Source organism: Mauremys reevesii, linkage group 13 (assembly GCF_016161935.1).
Source record: "Mauremys reevesii isolate NIE-2019 linkage group 13, ASM1616193v1, whole genome shotgun sequence".
In the NCBI taxonomy this organism is placed as follows: domain Eukaryota; kingdom Metazoa; phylum Chordata; order Testudines; family Geoemydidae; genus Mauremys; species Mauremys reevesii.
This window is the reverse complement of record NC_052635.1, coordinates 4,570,089-4,588,242: the sequence shown is the minus strand read 5'-3', so window position 1 is coordinate 4,588,242 and position 18,154 is coordinate 4,570,089. Positions and strand designations below refer to the sequence as shown.

Genomic DNA, 18,154 nt, shown 5'->3' with positions numbered 1-18,154 from the left:
TCCTCTGGGTTCCCCGTCACTCGTTTCCTCCTCTCCTCCCTCATTTCCTCTTCCCCGCTCCCTCCTTCAGCGCCCGGCTCCTGCTGCCCCCTCGCCCCACGCCCACTCGGGCTTTGGGAGGTCGGGGTTCCCCCCCAAACCATCCAGCCCTTCCCCCAGGAGAACCCCCAAGGGTGGGAGAAGAGCGGCTGGGGGCAGGAAATTGGGTTATGTCTCCCTAGGTTACGGGGGGGTTACGGCTGAACCTCAGTTCTCCCCCAAACACACAGCACCCCAGTTGGAAAAGCCAGACATTTATTGTCAATGGGGGGGATGGTCTGGGCTCCAGGGGGATCAGTGCCATTTGGGGGCACCCCAGCTGGGGGGGGGACAGGGATAATGGGGGGCTGGACTCCAGTGGTGTGACCACCCCCCAATGGCTCTGATCCCAGCTTGTGGGGGGGATAACAGAGCCCTGGCCCTGGGGCTGGCTGGGTGGGGAGGCAGGTGCATGGGGGGCTGGAGGAATGGCGACCCTTGGGCCAGGCCAGTGTGGGCAAGTATGGGGGGGCTGTTAGACTGGCCTGGAGGGGAGGTAGGGGGGGGGGCAGCTGTGATGGGGTGGGGAGGCACCCCCCCCCCCCCACAGCCGCTCCGCTCCCCAGGGGACTGCAGGGGCAGAGTCCGTCGGGTGCTGGGGAGCCTGGGCAGTTTCCGTGCCCCACACGCTACAGTTGGGGGGCCTGGCTGGCACTGGGGGCCCTGTGGGGAGAGAATCCTAGTGAAGAGACAGAACAGTCTGGGGGGGTCATTCCCCTCTGACTTCCCTCCCTCTGAGCCCCCCCTCCCCAGACCCCTCTTTTGGGGGCTCACCCCCTTTAGCCCCCTCCCCCAGCTCCCCTCTGTGTGGGATGTGACCCCCCCAATCCAGTCTCACTCACCTGCCATGCTGGGAGGGGGTGAGTTGGGGGGTGAATCTTAGCTGGGGGGAGAGAAGAAATTACCCAGAATGCTACAGCCAGATACGCTTAGCCTGAGCCCCCTGCCTCCAGCCCACTCTGCCCCGAGCGCCCTCCAGCTCGACCCCCAGCCCGTTCAGCCCCCCGGCTTGACCCCCACCCTGCCCCCCTCACCTGTATGGGTCTTGGTCTCTCTGCGCTTTGGCTCCCCCGAGGGGTGCCCCCCTCTCTCAGATCTGTGGGGCAGATGGGAGGGGTTAGTGGGGCAGATTGGGGGTGCCCTGTGGACCCTGCTATGGGCTGGGAGGGGGATCCCCTCACCTCTCATTCCCATCCCCCCCCAGGTCTCCCAGGATGGGTGGGGAGGCCCCGTGTGGGCCCCATGTCTCATTTCCCCCCCCCCACCCACTCACCTGTGAAGATGCCCAGTGCCAGCGTGGGGGGGCCCCGGCCCTGCCCGGCCTCGCCCTCCAGTGGCCCCCGCCCGGGGGGGCGCAAGGGGAAGGTGCCCAGCGCGGGGGTCTGGGTGGAGGAGGAGGAGGCCCTGGGGGGAGAAGAGAGGGAGTTAGGGGAGGGGGGAACCAACAGAGAGACCCCCCTGGGGGAATCCCAGACCCCACCGCCCACGAGCAGGGAATCCCAGCCCCACAGACCCCCCCCCACCTAGGTAATCTGAGTCCCAGAGCCCCCCCAGCTGGGGCAATCCCTGCCCCCCAGGGGGATGCAGGGGCACCCCCCCCACACACACTCACCAGTAGGACAGGCTCTGGGTGGAGGCGGGAGACGGGGTGGCTGTGGAGCAGAGGGGAGACAGTTCAGGGGGGATCATGGATTTGGGGGGGCCCAGCTCTGGAGAAGTGAAACTGGGCGGGGGGGGTGATCCAGTGCCCCGGGGGGGGGGTGACTGCCCCAGGGAGCGGGTGGGGGGCAGCCTTGGCCCTGAGCCCACGGCTGGGCCAAGCTGAGGTCAGTTCTCAGCTGACTGTGGGGCAGCCCCCCAGCCCTCTCACCGATGCTGGAGCCAGTGGGGGTCTGGGCAGGTCCTGGAGCCTGCTGGGAAAAGGAGAGACGGAGTGAGTCAGAGTGGGGTGCCCGGGCAGCCCCCCCCACCTCCTGTGGCCCCAGGCACCCCCATGGACCTCCTGCCCCCCCTAGCCTGTGTAGTGCCCCCCCCCCACTCTGCAAGGGGCACGAGGGCGACTCACCGGCCAGCTGGGGGTGCTGGAGAGGCGGTAGGGGATGGACTCCAGCGAGGAGGAGCGGCTGTTGGGGGAAAGACCTTGTTACGTGGGGCGCCCCCCGGCTGGGCGCACACACAGCAGGGTGCAGCCCCTCCAGCAGGGGGCAACAAGGCCCCCACACCCCCGCAGGGCCCGGCCCCGCCAACAGGGGGCACAGGGACACCCCCACACACACCCTGCAGGGCCCGGCCCCGCCAGCAGGGGACGCAGGGACACACCCCCACACACCCCACAGGGCCCGGCCCCGCCAGCAGGGGGCACAGGGACACCCCCACACACACCCTGCAGGGCCCGGCCCCGCCAGCAGGGGGCGCAGGGACACACCCCCACACACCCCACAGGGCCCGGCCCCGCCAGCAGGGGACGCAGGGACACACCCACACACCCCACAGGGCCCGGCCCCGCCAGCAGGGGGCGCAGGGACACACACCCCCACACCCCGCAGGGCCCGGCCCTGCCAGCAGGGGACGCAGGGACACACCCCCACACCCCGCAGGGCCCGGCCCCGCCAGCAGGGGGCGCAGGGACACACCCCCACACCCCGCAGGGCCCGGCCCCGCCAGCAGGGGGCGCAGGGACACACACACCCCCACACCCCGCAGGGCCCGGCCCCGCCAGCAGGGGGCGCAGGGACACACACCCACACCCGCAGGGCCCGGCCCCTGCCAGCAGGGGCAAAGGGTCACACACACCCCCCCACCCCGCAGGGCCCGGCCCCGCCAGCAGGGGGCGCAGGGACACCCCCACACACACCCCGCAGGGCCCGGCCCCACCAGCAGGGGGCGCAGGGACACCCCCACACACACACCCCGCAGGGCCCGGCCCCGCCAGCAGGGGACGCAGGGACACACACACCCCCACACCCCGCAGGGCCCGGCCCCGCCAGCAGGGGGCGCAGGGACACACCCCCACACCCCGCAGGGCCCGGCCCCGCCAGCAGGGGGCGCAGGGACACACCCCCCACACACCCCACAGGGCCCGGCCCCGCCAGCAGGGGACGCAGGGACACACCCCCCCCACACCCCGCAGGGCCCGGCCCCGCCAGCAGGGGGCGCAGGGACACACCCCCCACACACCCCACAGGGCCCAGCCCCGCCAGCAGGGGACGCAGGGACACACACACCCCCACACCCCGCAGGGCCCGGCCCCACCAGCAGGGGGCGCAGGGACACCCCCACACACACCCCGCAGGGCCCGGCCCCGCCAGCAGGGGGCGCAGGGACACACACACCCCCACAACCTGCAGGGCCCGGCCCCGCCAGCAGGGGACGCAGGGACACACACCCCCACACCCCGCAGGGCCCGGCCCTGCCAGCAGGGGGCAAAGGGACACCCCCACACACACACCCCGCAGGGCCCGGCCCCGCCAGCAGGGGGCGCAGGGACACACACCCCGCAGGGCCCGGCCCCGCCAGCAGGGGGCAAAGGGACACCCCCCCACACACCCCGCAGGGCCCGGCCCTTCCAGCAGGGGGCGCAGGGACACACACCCACACACCCCGCAGGGCCCGGCCCTTCCAACAGGGGGCACAGGGACACCCCCACACACACCCCGCAGGGCCCGGCCCTGCCAGCAAGGGACGCAGGGACACCCCCCCACACACACCCCGCAGGGCCCGGCCCCGCCAGCAGGGGGCGCAGAGACACACACCCCCACACCCCGCAGGGCCCGGCCCCGCCAGCAGGGGGCGCAGGGACACACACCCCCACACCCCGCAGGGCCCGGCCCCGCCAGCAGGGGGCGCAGAGACACACCCCCCCACACCCCGCAGGGCCCAGCCCCGCCAGCAGGGGGCGCAGGGACACACACACCCACACCCCGCAGGGCCCAGCCCTGCCAGCAGGGGGCGCAGGGACACACACCCCCACACCCCGCAGGGCCCGGCCCCACCAGTAGGGACACACACAAACACACACACACACACACACACACACCTGACCACCTGGCTGCAGAGCTGGGTGCGGGGCCGCAGGGCACCTGCAGGAGGGACGGGCGTTAGCTCCTGTGCCGGGTGAAGACAGGGAGTCCAAACCCCCTCCCCATTCACACCCACCGGCCCACAGGTACCCCCCACCCTCGCATGCCCTCTGCCCCCAAGAACCCCCAGCCCTTGTACACCCTCTGCCCCACGGGCACCCGCCTCACACACGCCCACCACCCCAAGGGCATCCCCAGCCCTAGTACACCTGTTGCCTGTGGGCACCCCCCGGCCCTCACATGCCCTCGCACACCCACTGCCCCATGGGCGCCCCCAACCCTCACGCGCCCACCACCTGTGGGTATCCTCAGCCCTCGCACGCCCACAGCGCTGTGGGCAGCACCCCCACCCTTGCACACTCACTGCCCCCCCATGCCTTCACACACTTGTCACCACATTTGTTCTATATCAAGGGGGCTCCCCCGTGCCCCCCCGGGTTCTCCTTACCGCTCTGTGAGGGGGAGGTGATGCCAACCGGCCGGGGGGTACTGCCCCTGCCCAAGGGAAAGGGAGACAGATCAGGGCCAAAGGGATGGGGGGCTTCCAGTGCCCCCAACTCCCCACACCCCCACACAGCACCCAACCCTGCCCATAACCACATGCCCGATACCCCCCAACTCCCCATCCAGCACCCACCCCAGTGCCCCCAACTCCCCACCCAGCACCACAGCCCAGTGCCCCCCCAACGCCCCACTCGCACCTACCCCCAGTGCCCCCCAACTCCCCATTACCCACCCAGCACCCAAACCCTGCCAAGCACCACATGCCAAGTGCCCCAACTCCCCACCCCCAGTGCCACCCAACCTGCCTCCAGCTTCCCACACCCTCCCACCTGGCCCCACCACTCCCCACCCACTTCCCAAGGTCCCTGCGTCCCACCCCACTCCTGCCCCGCAGACCCCCCCATGTCACATGCCCTGGGCCCGGGAGAGGTTGGCTGACCTGCTGCCCTGGCATCGGCTGGGCGAGGCCTGCAAGGAGAGGGGCAGAAGGGGGGTTAGTTTGTCCCAGGGGGCAGCAGAGAGACAGGGGCACAGGCTGCCTAGGAGGTGAGTGGCACAGATGGATGGACAGCAGGCGGGACAATGCGCAGACAGACGGACCGTGGTCAGGCGTCACACAGACAGCGGGTGGGATGACACACTGACAGACAGCGGGCAGGATGACACACAGACGGCTGGACAGACAGACAGCGGGCGGGATGACACACTGACGGACAGACAGACAGACAGCAGGCAGGATGACACACAGACGGCCGGACAGACAGACAGCAGGCGGGATGACACACTGACGGACAGACAGACAGACAGTGGGCGGGATGACACACAGACGGTTGGACAGACAGCAGGCAGGATGACACGATGGACAGACAGCGGGTGGGATGACACACTGACGGACGGACAGACAGACAGCGGGCAGGATGACACACTGACGGACAGACAGACAGACAGCGGGGCGGGATGACACATTGATGGACAGACAGACAGACAGCAGGTGGGATGACACACAGACGGCCGGACAGACAGACAGCGGGCGGGATGACACACTGACGGATGGACAGACAGACAGCGGGCGGGATGACACACTGACGGACAGACAGACAGACAGCGGGCAGGATGACACACTGACAGACAGACAGACAACCGGCGGGATGACACACAGACGGCTGGACAGACAGACAGCGGGCGGGATGACACACTGACGGCTGGACAGACAGACAGCGGGCAGGATGACACACTGACGGACAGACAGACAGCGGGCGGGATGACACACTGACGGCTGGACAGACAGACAGCGGGCAGGATGACACACTGACGGACAGACAGACAGCGGGCGGGATGACACACTGACGGACGGACAGACAGCGGGCGGGATGACACACTGACGGACAGACAGACAGCGGGCGGGATGACACACTGACGGACAGACAGACAGACAGCAGGTGGGATGACACACAGACGGCCGGACAGACAGACAGCGGGCGGGATGACACACTGACGGCTGGACAGACAGACAGCGGGCGGGATGACACACTGACGGCTGGACAGACAGACAGCGGGCAGGATGACACACTGACAGACAGACAGACAGCGGGCGGGATGACACACTGACGGACAGACAGACAGTGGGCGGGATGACACACAGACGGTTGGACAGACAGACAGCGGGCGGGATGACACACTGACGGACAGACAGACAGACAGCGGGCGGGATGACACATTGATGGACAGACAGACAGACAGCAGGTGGGATGACACACAGACGGCCGGACAGACAGACAGTGGGCGGGATGACACACAGACGGTTGGACAGACAGCAGGCAGGATGACACGATGGACAGACAGCGGGTGGGATGACACACTGACGGACGGACAGACAGACAGTGGGCGGGATGACACACTGACAGACAGACAGCGGGAGGGATGACACACAGACGGCTGGACAGACAGACAGCGGGCAGGATGACACACTGACGGACAGACAGACAGACAGCGGGCGGGATGACACACTGACGGATGGACAGACAGACAGCGGGCAGGATGACACACTGACGGACAGACAGACAGACAGCGGGCGGGATGACACACTGACGGACAGACAGACAGCGGGCGGGATGACACACTGACGGACAGACAGACAGCGGGCGGGATGACACACTGACGGCTGGACAGACAGACAGCGGGCAGGATGACACACTGACGGACAGACAGACAGCGGGCGGGATGACACACTGACGGCTGGACAGACAGACAGCGGGCGGGATGACACACTGACGGCTGGACAGACAGACAGCGGGCAGGATGACACACTGACGGACAGACAGACAGACAGCGGGCGGGATGACACACTGACGGACAGACAGACAGCGGGTGGGATGACACACTGACGGACAGACAGACAGCGGGCGGGATGACACATTGATGGACAGACAGACAGCAGGTGGGATGACACACAGACGGCCGGACAGACAGACAGCGGGCGGGATGACACACTGACGGACAGACAGACAGCGGGCGGGATGACACACAGACAGCTGGACAGACAGACAGCGGGCAGGATGACACACAAACGGCTGGACAGACAGACAGTGGGCAGGATGACACACTGACGGACAGACAGACAGCGGGCGGGATGACACACTGACGGACAGACAGACAGTGGGTGGGATGACACACTGACGGACAGACAGACAGCGGGCGGGATGACACATTGATGGACAGACAGACAGACAGCAGGTGGGATGACACACAGACGGCCGGACAGACAGACAGCGGGCGGGATGACACACTGACGGACAGACAGACAGGCAGCGGGCGGGATGACACATTGATGGACAGACAGACAGACAGCAGGTGGGATGACACACAGACGGCCGGACAGACAGACAGCAGGTGGGATGACACACAGACGGCCGGACAGACAGACAGTGGGCGGGATGACACACAGACGGTTGGACAGACAGCAGGCAGGATGACACGATGGACAGACAGCGGGCGGGATGACACAATGACGGACAGACAGACAGACAGCAGGCGGGATGACACAATGACGGACAGACAGACAGCGGACGGGATGACACAATGACGAACAGACAGACAGCGGGCAGGATGACACACAGACAGACAGCAGGCGGGATGACACAATGATGGACAGACAGACAGCGGTTGGGATGACACACAGACAGACAGCAGGCGGGATGACACAATGACGGACAGACAGACAGCGGGCAGGATGACACACAGACGGTCAGACAGACAGACAGCGGGAGGGATGACACACAGACAGACAGAAAGCGGGAGGACACAATGACGGACAGACAGACAGCGGGGGGGATGACACACTGACAGACAGACAGCAGGCGGACAGACAGACAGCGGTTGGGATGACACAGACAGACAGACAGCAGGCAGGATGACACAATGATGGACGGACAGACAGACAGCGGTTGGGATGACACACAGACAGACAGCAGGCGGGATGACACAATGACGGACAGACAGACAGCGGGCAGGATGACACACAGACAGACAGCAGGCGGGATGACACAATGACGGACAGACAGACAGCGGACGGGATGACACAATGACGAACAGACAGACAGCGGGCAGGATGACACACAGACGGTCAGACAGACAGACAGCGGTTGGGATGACACACTGACAGACAGACATCAGGCGGGATGACACAATGACGGACAGACAGACAGCGGTTGGGATGACACACAGACAGACAGCAGGCGGGATGACACAATGACGGACAGACAGACAGCGGGCAGGATGACACACAGACGGTCAGACAGACAGACAGCGGGCAGGATGACACACAGACGGTCAGACAGACAGACAGCAGGCGGGATGACACAATGACGGACAGACAGACAGCGGTTGGGATGACACACAGACAGACAGCAGGCGGGATGACACAATGACGGACAGACAGACAGCGGGCAGGATGACACACAGACGGTCAGACAGACAGACAGCGGGAGGGATGACACACAGACAGACAGCAGGCGGGATGACACAATGACGGACAGACAGACAGCGGTTGGGATGACACACTGACAGACAGACAGCAGGCGGGATGACACAATGACGGACAGACAGACAGCAGGCAGGATGACACAATGATGGACAGACAGACAGCGGGAGGGATGACACACAGACAGACAGCAGGCGGGATGACACAATGACGGACAGACAGACAGCGGGAGGGATGACACACTGACAGACAGCAGGCGGGATGACACAATGACGGACAGACAGACAGCAGGCGGGATGACACAATGACGGACAGACAGACAGCGAGCAGGATGACACACAGACGGTCAGACAGACAGACAGCGGTTGGGATGACACACTGACAGACAGACATCAGGCGGGATGACACAATGACGGACAGACAGACAGCGGTTGGGATGACACACTGACAGACAGACAGCAGGCGGGATGACACAATGACGGACAGACAGACAGCGGTTGGGATGACACACAGACAGACAGACAGCAGGCGGGATGACACAATGACGGACAGACAGACAGCGGTTGGGATGACACAATGACGGACAGACAGACAGCAGGCGGGATGACACAATGACGGACAGACAGACAGCGGGCAGGATGACACACAGACGGTCAGACAGACAGACAGCGGGTGGGATGACACACAGACGGACAGACAGACAGACAGCACTCGCCTTGAGGATGCTCAGATATTTCTTCAGCTCGTCGTTCTCCTGCCTCAGCGCCTCCAGCTCCCTGGGGAAGGATACATGGGGTCAGAGGGGCTGAGTACTGCCCTGATCTGCCCACCCCCAGGGTCCCCCCGCCCACGTGCCAGGACCTGTGCACGAGTGCCAGGCTCTGTGCATGCTGTGCCGATCGGGCCAGGTGCCGTGTGCCAGCCATGCCCCAGGGATGGCGGGTGCTGTGCCCAGGGGCACGTTCCTGGTGACCCCTGGTGGCCGGGCTCTGACCTGTTGCGGGTGGAAAGTTTCTGGCGCGTCTCCTGCAGGGACCCCTCCGCCTGGGACACCCTGTCCTTGTAGAACGAGAGAAGCCGCTCGCTCTGCGCCCGCTGGAAACTCCACACCTGGGAGACAGACACAGCAAATGGGGCACCAGCTGGATCCTCTAGGGGGTGCTGCCTCCCCTCCGTCCCCAGGGCAGGGACTGGCTGGCTCTGGGGGGTGGGGAATGGGGCAGGGGCTGAACCCTCTAGGGGGCGCCAGGTCCGATCCTGCCCCAGGGCGTGGACTGGCTGGCTCTGGGGGGTGGGGAATGGGGCTGGGGCTGAACCCTCTAGGGGGCGCCAGGTCCGATCCTGCCCCAGGGCGGGGACTGGCTGGCTCGGGGTGGGAATGGGACGGGGGGCATGGCTGGCTCAGGAGGTGAGATCCAGAAGTGACCATCTCTGCGACTATCAGCGCTGTTGCTGACTGCACTGAAATCCCCTGTGATGATTAACTTCCATCTCCATTCATCTCCCTCCTTATCTGGCTCCTTTAGCGTAAATAATTAGCGGGGGGGGGGGGGGGGAGTTCCAGCAAAGCCCTTGCTCTGATTATTAACCAGCCCTCTGCTTGGTTAGTAACCCAGGCACTCCATCTTTGCCTGACCTCGAATTCCCCCGGCTGCCTGACCCCTTCGAAGATGTGGGACCCCGTCCGGAGTCTGGGCTCCCCTCAATCCTCTCTGCTAACTCTGCAGAGCGTGCTTGCTGGTGGCTTCTCCTCCATCCTTGTCGTTCCCATGGCTTGTCTCTGCCCCTCGCCCGTCACAGGTGCCCACCAGAGCTGCACGCAACCTGCCTCAGTCGGTCTCCGCTCCACCTCCAGACAGGTTCTTCAGTGTAGCCACCCGAGGATAACCGCAGCATCGCCCTGGGCGCTCGCGTTCAGCCGCATGTGAACCTGACCCCTGGGTCCATCTTAGAGTCCCTGCTGGCCCGGCCTGTGCACCTCCGTCCTGACTGGAGGACTTGGCATTTATCTGGGTCGAAATGTCGTTGGGTGGAATGGGCCCAGCTCAGCCAGTGATCCAGGTCTCTGTGGGCTTGTCACCACTTCCCGCTCCGCCAACCCTTGGGTCATCCGCAGACCTGACCCTCAGTGATCTTATACAGACTTCCCCCCAGTGTCCTAGAAACATTTCCGAGGCAGGACCAAGTAAACCTAGGTCAGCCCTGATGGGGGGTTGTCCAACCATATCTTTAAAACCTCCAACAACAGGAATCCTCAGTCTCCCTTGCTGTGGACTAAGCCCCTTATGTCTTCTCCTGCTGTCAGTGAACAATTGATCCCCGTTCTCTTTACAGCAGCCCTCAGCAGAGTTGAAGACTGTTCTCACTCCCCTCTCAGTCTTCTTTTCTCATGCCTAAACATGCCCTGGTTTCTTAACTTTTCCTTGCAGTTCAGGTTTTCTCACCCTTTGATCATTTTCAGTGCTCTCCTCTGGACTCTCTCCAGTTTCCTAAAGTCGGGCACCCAGAACTGGACACAGTACTCCAGCTGAGGCCTCGCCAGTGCTGTGCAGAACGAGACAATGACCTCCCATGTCTTATAGACAACATACCTGGTAATATGCCCCAGAATATTTGACTTTTTCTCAACTGCATCACACGGGTGACTCATCTTCAATTTGTGAGTCACTCGAGCCCGCAGTGCCTTTGCAGCCATGCTATTCCCTACCTAGTCCTTCCCTATTTTGTAGCTGTGCATTAGATTTTTTCCTTCCTAAGTGAAGTCCTTTGAATTTGTCTTTGCTGAATTTCATCTGGCTGAAGTCAGACCGATTCTCCAATTTGTCAAGGTCATTTTGAATTGTAAGCCTGTCCTCCAAAACCCTTCGACCCCTCCCAGCTTGGTGACAGATGCAAATTTTAGAAGCATGCTCTCTGCTCCGTTATCCAAGTCATTAGTGTGACTAGAACCTGAGCTGGGACTGACCCCTGCGGGACCCCACTTGATACAGCCTCCCAGTTTGCTAGTGAACCACTGATAGCTACTCTTTGAGGATGGTCTTTCAACCAGTTGTGCACCCACCTTGCATCATCAAGATTAGATTTCCCTAGTTTGTTGTGTCAAAGCCTTACTAAAATCAAGCCATATCACCTCTATGGCTGCCCCCGCTCTGCTAAGCCAGTAACCCTGTCAAAGGAGGCTGGTTTGGCATGATGGTTCTTGACAAATCCATGGTAGCTATTCCTTATAAAGTGCTGAAGACCACCAGGCACTAGAGCTGACCTCTCTCTGTGCGATCCCACTAGAGACGTACGTCCCCTTTGGATGGTGATTCCCCGTCAAGAACTATTTATTGAGATCTGTCCCTTAGCTGGTTCTTAATGTGTGCACCGTTGACATTGGATCCCTGCCCGTTCTTTAATCAGGGTGTCAGGCAGTGCTGTGTCAAACACCTTACAAAAGCCAGTCACATCTACAGTTACCTTTACCAACGAAACTTGTGATCTCCTCAGAGAAGAAGGTCAGCTGTTTTCCATATAACCGTGCTGACTGGTGTTGATTATACCTCTGTCCTGAGTCCCATGTTCATTCTTTAGCCCAGGATTGTTTCCTGGCCTATAGTTACCTTGGATGGAGCCTTTCCCGTCTAGGGGGTGCCAGCTTTCATCTGCCCCCTCCAGTGGGGATTCTCTGCCCCTTACCTGGGAGATGTGGGCCAGATATTTGAGGGCCGTTTCCACTGGGCTCTTGAAAAAGATCTTTTCTTGGGGTTTCATCTGTGGGCGAGAAAGAAATAGGCAAAGCAAGTACGGAGCAGCTCCCACCCGGCTTGGGTCAGCCATCAGATATGGGCTATTTTGGTAGGGCACCTTCAAGCCACATGCTGCACCATGGACCTGCATCCCAGAGTCCTTTGCACTGCTTTCAGGTTTCCTGGGGTGGTTTCAGGGAGAACAGTGGGACACCTGAAGGGTTCAGAGGCCAATACAGAGGCCAGGATCCTACTGGAGCTTTTGAGCCAACATGAACAGATAATTTTGGGGACCTGAAACAACCAAAGCAAAATCATTCAAGGCTAAAACTCCAAAAGATCCTCATGCTAAATTGAAATTGGAGCATCCACACACAATTGGGCTAAGACCACATCTCTAGTTAAACCAGAATCATGTGTACACAAGAGAAGGAAAGGAAGATGGTGGAAAAGGATGAGAGCAACTCACATTATCGGCGAGACATAGATATTTGCAGGTCACTCCACAAATGGGGCATATCTCTGCAAGGGTTGAAACAAGTGGTGATGATGATGATTGATGATTGTGGTCGCAAGTTCTGTACAGAGTTTATACCGATTTAACTAAGCCAGGGAGCTGAAGCAGTACAGTTTGTGTGTGTAGGCAAGGCACTCTGTCACTATTCCCCGCCCCCCTCCCCCGGGGTTTTAGTGAAATGGAGAATGTGAAAGTGAGAGAAAACGAGGAAAAAAACACACTTTTGCTTCCTTTTTACTTTTTTTTATACTGGAAAAAGCTGATTTTTAAAAAGTACTTTTTCTCACTTTTTAACATTTTTCAAACTATTTTTGCACTTTTCCCGTGGAAGAAAAATGTGTGAAATGTGGGGAAGAACTCACTTTTTACATTTTTCCCATGGAAAAAAGGGTGGAAAAGAGATTTTCTATCATCCCCCACTCCATTCCCCTGTATTTTTTTGAGTTGGGGGAAATAGTGCAACTCTCTCCAACTATTTTCCCTATTTTCCATTATTTTCACAATTTTTCCAGTCACAAAAAGTTAATGAGGGTGCAAATCTGGGTTCCTCCCTCACTTTCTTTAACTTTATAGTTTGAACCTTCCCCTCCTTTTTCCAATGGGGGAATGGTAGGCAAAGGTAAAAAAACACAGAAAACGGGAATTTTCCTTTATCGCTAAATGACAAATGTCAGTTTCTTCCTGAACTTCATCAAAATGATTTTTTTAAAGAAAAAAATAATCTTCAAGTGGGAAAATTTTGAGAAAAATGTAATGGTTGAAAATTTCTTCTCAAAACAAATCAACAATGATTTTTTGAGGGGAGGGAGGGGATGTTTTTGAGGGAAATGTTTTCTGAGAAATTTCGTTTTTGAAGGAAACATTTTTGAAGCATTTTTCAGGGGGCTTCAATGATGGCCCACTATGTGCATGGTCCCAGAGGCTTCTGGAGGGGGCCGGACCCCATTTCCTGCCCCTCAGAACCCTGGGGGCAAAGCACAGAGCATGCCCTGAGCCTCACCCGCAGCAAAGCATTTCCTGCAGAAGAGGTGTCCACAGCTGGTGATGCAGAAGTTGGCACCATCTTGGCGGAAGCACTGATTGCAGTGGAACCAGTCCATGCTGTGGGGGACATGGAGAAAGAGGAGTTAGCTCCGGCAGGCCTGCACTGGGAGGGAGGGATAGATGGGGGTAGTTTGATAGATCCAAGGACAGATAGAGGGAGAAGGAGGGAGACATGGATGGATGGATCGATGGATAATGGGATGGGTGAGTGTCTGTGAGGATGGAGAGAGGGAGGGAGGGGTGTGTGGATGGATGGATAATGGGACGAGTGAGCATGTGTGAGGATGGAGAGAGGGAGGGTTGTGCGGATGAATGGTATGTATGGGGATAGATGGATCGATGGCAGAGTGCAGGGGAAGGCTAGAGGGATGGATGGTGTGCGGGGGATGGATGGGTGGAAGGGTGTGTATGGTGATGGCTGGATAAAAGTTATCAGGTTCCTTATTAATGAAACAAATATGTATGATTAATTAACTTTGTAATATTGATTTTTATTTATTAACACTTTAATGATGGTAGTCTATTGACTGAAATGTTATTTACTTTATTAGCTATTACATAGTTATTATTAATTATGTATAACCACTTAACTATAAAATATTTTTAACAAATAGTGTTAATTATTTGCTAATTGACCATTTATTGTTAGCAATAACTGATGTAAAATATTCAGGGCAGTTCTCTGGACTCTGTCATCCAGGAGCTCAGACGAGATGGTCTCTTCTGGCTTTATAATCTATGAATCTCTATTCTGATAAGGGTTCAGTCATTAGTGGCCATTCGTCCACTAATGGATTATTTGTGGATTATTTTTGGGCTTGGAAGGATCAGATTTTTATCACCAACGTTGGTAAACATCGATTTTGCTGCAGATATGCAAAATATTTCCATCAATAATAACTGAAAGTTACAGCCATTACTTCGGAAATTATCGGAGTTTGATTTTGACTTTGTATGTTTCCTCATGTGATGCTGACAGCTTGTGTTTATCAGTTATAAACTTTTTGAATTTCACTATCTACCATAATTTAAAAAATTACTGTCTGACACATCCACCCATTATCAATCTCTCCCTAAGTTCCCGCAATGGTGAAAATGTAAATAAGTAAAACTAGAAAAAAATTCTTTGAACTCTTAGTTCTGCACTAAAATAAAATATCGAGAAAAAATGGCTAAACACCCTTGTTATCCATCAAAATTATAATAAAATAAAAATCGAATTCTGCCAAACCTGCTCATAATCGGTAAATCTCTATTCTGGGCAGTGGTTCTTTCGTTATTATTGGCCATTAGTGGCCATCCCTCCTTTGTGTGTTATTTTATTATGTCTTGTGGGTTATTTATGAATATCATCATGTATTTAATGAGGCCTGTTTCGTGGGTTATGTCTTTACAATGAAAGATTGTGGGTATTTACTACTTATTTTGCATTGTTCACTTATAGTTTGGCTCTTGGCTGCCTTTTGATTGGTTATTTATCTGTTACCATGGGCCTTTGGGGCAGTATTTAATATTTATGGGTGCTTTAATCATGGCCTGTCGTCAATTCTCTAATTATTCAGAAGGAGCTAATTAATGGCTCTGCGTTAATTATGGGTTTTTCCAGCGTGTTGGCTTTTGAATGACTGTTTCCTAAGTATCGTATATTGATTATATTAGAGGTTATTAATTGTAGCCCCTTTATTAATGAGGGATTATTGGTTATTTAATGAACTCTGGGCTATGTATGAATTATGTTACTTAGGAGTGATTGGCTCTCGTTATTGATGTTAATTGGGGGGATGGTAATTAATATTTGTTGATAGCAATGGTGGTGATATTAATGATTGTTATTGAGATGAATGAAATTTGGGGTGATTGGCTGTTGTGATGTTATCGTTAACATATTAATTACCCTGTGGGGATCAGTTGGGCGTTAGGCATCATGGGCGACTGGGGGGTCATTATTACTCTTTATTAATGCATTAATGTTAATTAGCTATGCCCAGACCATAATTCGCGAGGGCGTTAATGACTCTGGTGGTTAATTAGCTGCTGGAATATGGCCAAGGGGTTAATTAGCTTTGAGGGGTTAATTGGGGTGATGGCCATGGCCAGGTTATTGCCATGAGTCATCGTCCCCCGGGGGGGGTTAATTAATTAGCTGGGGGCGGCTACTTAGGGGGAGCTAATTAGCAGGCCGTGAGGTAGGGAGGGGGGTAGTAGCCCCTCCCCCCTGGCTTTTGTATGGTCCGCCTGGACTCAAACAGAACCGCCCCTCCCCCCGCCAGCCGCCCGACGGTCACCTCAGGGCACGAGGCGGGGACCGGCCGTTGGAACGGGCGGGAAACGGGGCCAGGGGGCGGGGCGGGGACAGGGAGGGGGCGTTGGGGGAGGAGGAGGAGTGGGGGCTTGGGAGGGCTGGAGGAGGGGGTCAGGAGGAGGAGGGAGTGGGGGTTGGGGAGGGCTGGAGGAGGGAGGAGTAGGGAATGAGGGGGTTGGGGGAGGAGGGAGGGAGTGGGGGTTGGGGAGGGCTGGAGGAGGGAGGGAGTAGGGAATGAGGGGGTTGGGGAGGAGGGGAGGAGTGGGGGTTAGGAAGGGCTGGAGGAGGGAGGGAGGAGGAGGGAGGAGTGGGGGTTGGGGAGGGCTGGAGGAGGGAGGGGGTTGGGAATGAGGAGGGGGTCGGGGGAGGGAGGGAGTGGGGGTTGGGGAGGGCTGGAGGAGGGAGGAGTAGGGAATGAGGGGTTGGGGAGGAGGGAGGGAGTGGGGGTTAGGAAGGGCTGGAGGAGGGGGTCAGGGAGGAGGAGGGAGTGGGGGGTTGGGGAGGGCTGGAGGAGGGAGGGGAGTAGGGAATGAGGGGGGTTGGGGGAGGAGGGAGGAGTGGGGGTTGGGGAGGGCTGGAGGAGGGAGGGAGTAGGGAATGAGGGGGTTGGGGAGGAGGGAGGGAGTGGGGTTAGGAAGGGCTGGAGGAGGGGTCAGGGGAGGAGGGAGGAGTGGGGGTTGGGAGGGCTGGAGGAGGAGGAGTAGGGAATGAGGGGGTTGGGGAGGAGGGAGGGAGTGGGGTTGGGGAGGGCTGGAGGAGGGAGGAGTAGGGAATGAGGGGGTTGGGGGAGGAGGGAGGGAGTGGGGTTAGGAAGGGCTGGAGGAGGGGGTCAGGGGAGGAGGGAGGGAGTGGGGTTGGGGAGGGCTGGAGGAGGGAGGGAGTAGGGAATGAGGGGGTTGGGGAGGAGGGAGGAGTGGGGGTTGGGGAGGGCTGGAGGAGGGAGGGGAGTAGGGAATGAGGGGTTGGGGAGGAGGGAGGGAGTGGGGGTTAGGAAGGGCTGGAGGAGGGGGTCAGGAGGAGGGAGGGAGTGGGGGTTGGGGAGGGCTGGAGGAGGGAGGGGAGTAGGGAATGAGGGGGGTTGGGGGAGGAGGGAGGGAGTGGGGGGGTAGGAAGGGCTGGAGGAGGGGGGGTCGGGGAGGAGGGAGGGAGTGGGGCGTTAGGGAGGGCTGGAGGAGGGAGGGCGTGGGGGGTTGGGAAGAGCTGGAGGAGGGAGGGGAATAGGCAGGGATTTGGGGGCGGGAGGGACCCACATGTCCCACTAGAGCTGCCCTGTGAGACTGGGCCATGGCTGGGCGCTGCCACCAGGGGGCAGGGCAGGCTCAGCCTTGACTCAGGCTGTGCGGGTCTGTGTGTGCTGGGGGGGGGGGCAGCGAACAGCTTCTAGTCTTCCTCCCCCCCCCCCTGGGTCTCTGGATCCCATACCTCCTCCTTGATTCCCTCCCTCCCCCCCGGGTTTGCGGGGTGCCCCAGGATGGGGAGGGGCCCTAGGCCTAGGTGCCGGCAGCTTGGGGGGGGGACAGTGGCTCTCTCCCCCTCCCCCTCCCTTTTCTCAATTCTGCTCTGGGGGAACCAGCCTGTGCCCCCCTGACCGCACAGCCGGAGTGGGCGTGACCAGGGTTGCACGGTGACCCCCATCATCCGGCCACCCCTCGGACCCATCCATCCATCCACCCCTGCCCCCGGGCCATGTCTTTCTCCCCCCCCTCCCCCAGCTCAGCACATTGCCCCGCTGGCGGCGGGGGGAAAGTCCGGGCCTGGCCCCATTATCAGCGTCTCCCAGGACCAAGTGGGGGCGAAGGTTAGGCTGGAAGGAGGGATGGCAGTGGTGGAGGCGCGGGGTGGGGGATGGGCAGGCAGGAAGTGCCTCCTCCAGCCCTGGGGGGGATGGGATGGCTGGTTAGCTGGGGGATGTTGCCCTGG

General features: G+C 59.3%; 1 protein-coding gene across 4 annotated transcripts; it reads right to left on the bottom strand.

Annotated features, from left to right (window-relative positions):
• Positions 1–280: 280 nt before the first annotated feature.
• RNF212B (ring finger protein 212B) lies at positions 281–16,168 on the bottom strand. Of its 4 annotated transcripts, XM_039498296.1 has the most exons (16): positions 15,164–16,163; positions 13,889–13,989; positions 12,841–12,893; positions 12,322–12,396; positions 9,635–9,750; positions 9,356–9,416; positions 5,101–5,129; positions 4,606–4,652; positions 4,115–4,157; positions 2,144–2,201; positions 1,949–1,991; positions 1,691–1,730; positions 1,352–1,482; positions 1,113–1,174; positions 921–961; positions 568–741 (listed from the first exon to the last, which is right to left on the bottom strand). In XM_039498296.1, exons 1-16 carry the CDS (start codon positions 15,220–15,222, stop codon positions 708–710), a joined length of 993 nt encoding a protein of 330 aa, XP_039354230.1. In that variant the 5' UTR covers positions 15,223–16,163; the 3' UTR covers positions 568–707. The 4 variants fall into 4 exon arrangements, with proteins under 4 accessions (XP_039354227.1, XP_039354228.1, XP_039354229.1 ...); XM_039498293.1 differs by lacking the exon at positions 1,113–1,174 and having other exon boundaries at positions 281–741; positions 15,164–16,168; XM_039498294.1 differs by lacking the exon at positions 1,113–1,174 and having other exon boundaries at positions 281–741; positions 1,949–1,988; positions 15,164–16,168.
• Positions 16,169–18,154: the final 1,986 nt, after the last annotated feature.

Coding starts and splice junctions, on each gene's coding strand:
- RNF212B (XM_039498293.1), bottom strand. CDS start 15,222: ATGGCCAATAATAACGAAAGAACCACTGCCCAGAATAGAGATTTACCG. Junction 4,653..5,100: donor AGCCGATGCCAGGGCAGCAG/GTCAGCCAACCT, acceptor TCCCTTGGGCAG/GGGCAGTACCCCCCGGCCGG. Junction 4,158..4,605: donor CACCTCCCCCTCACAGAGCG/GTAAGGAGAACC, acceptor TCCCTCCTGCAG/GTGCCCTGCGGCCCCGCACC.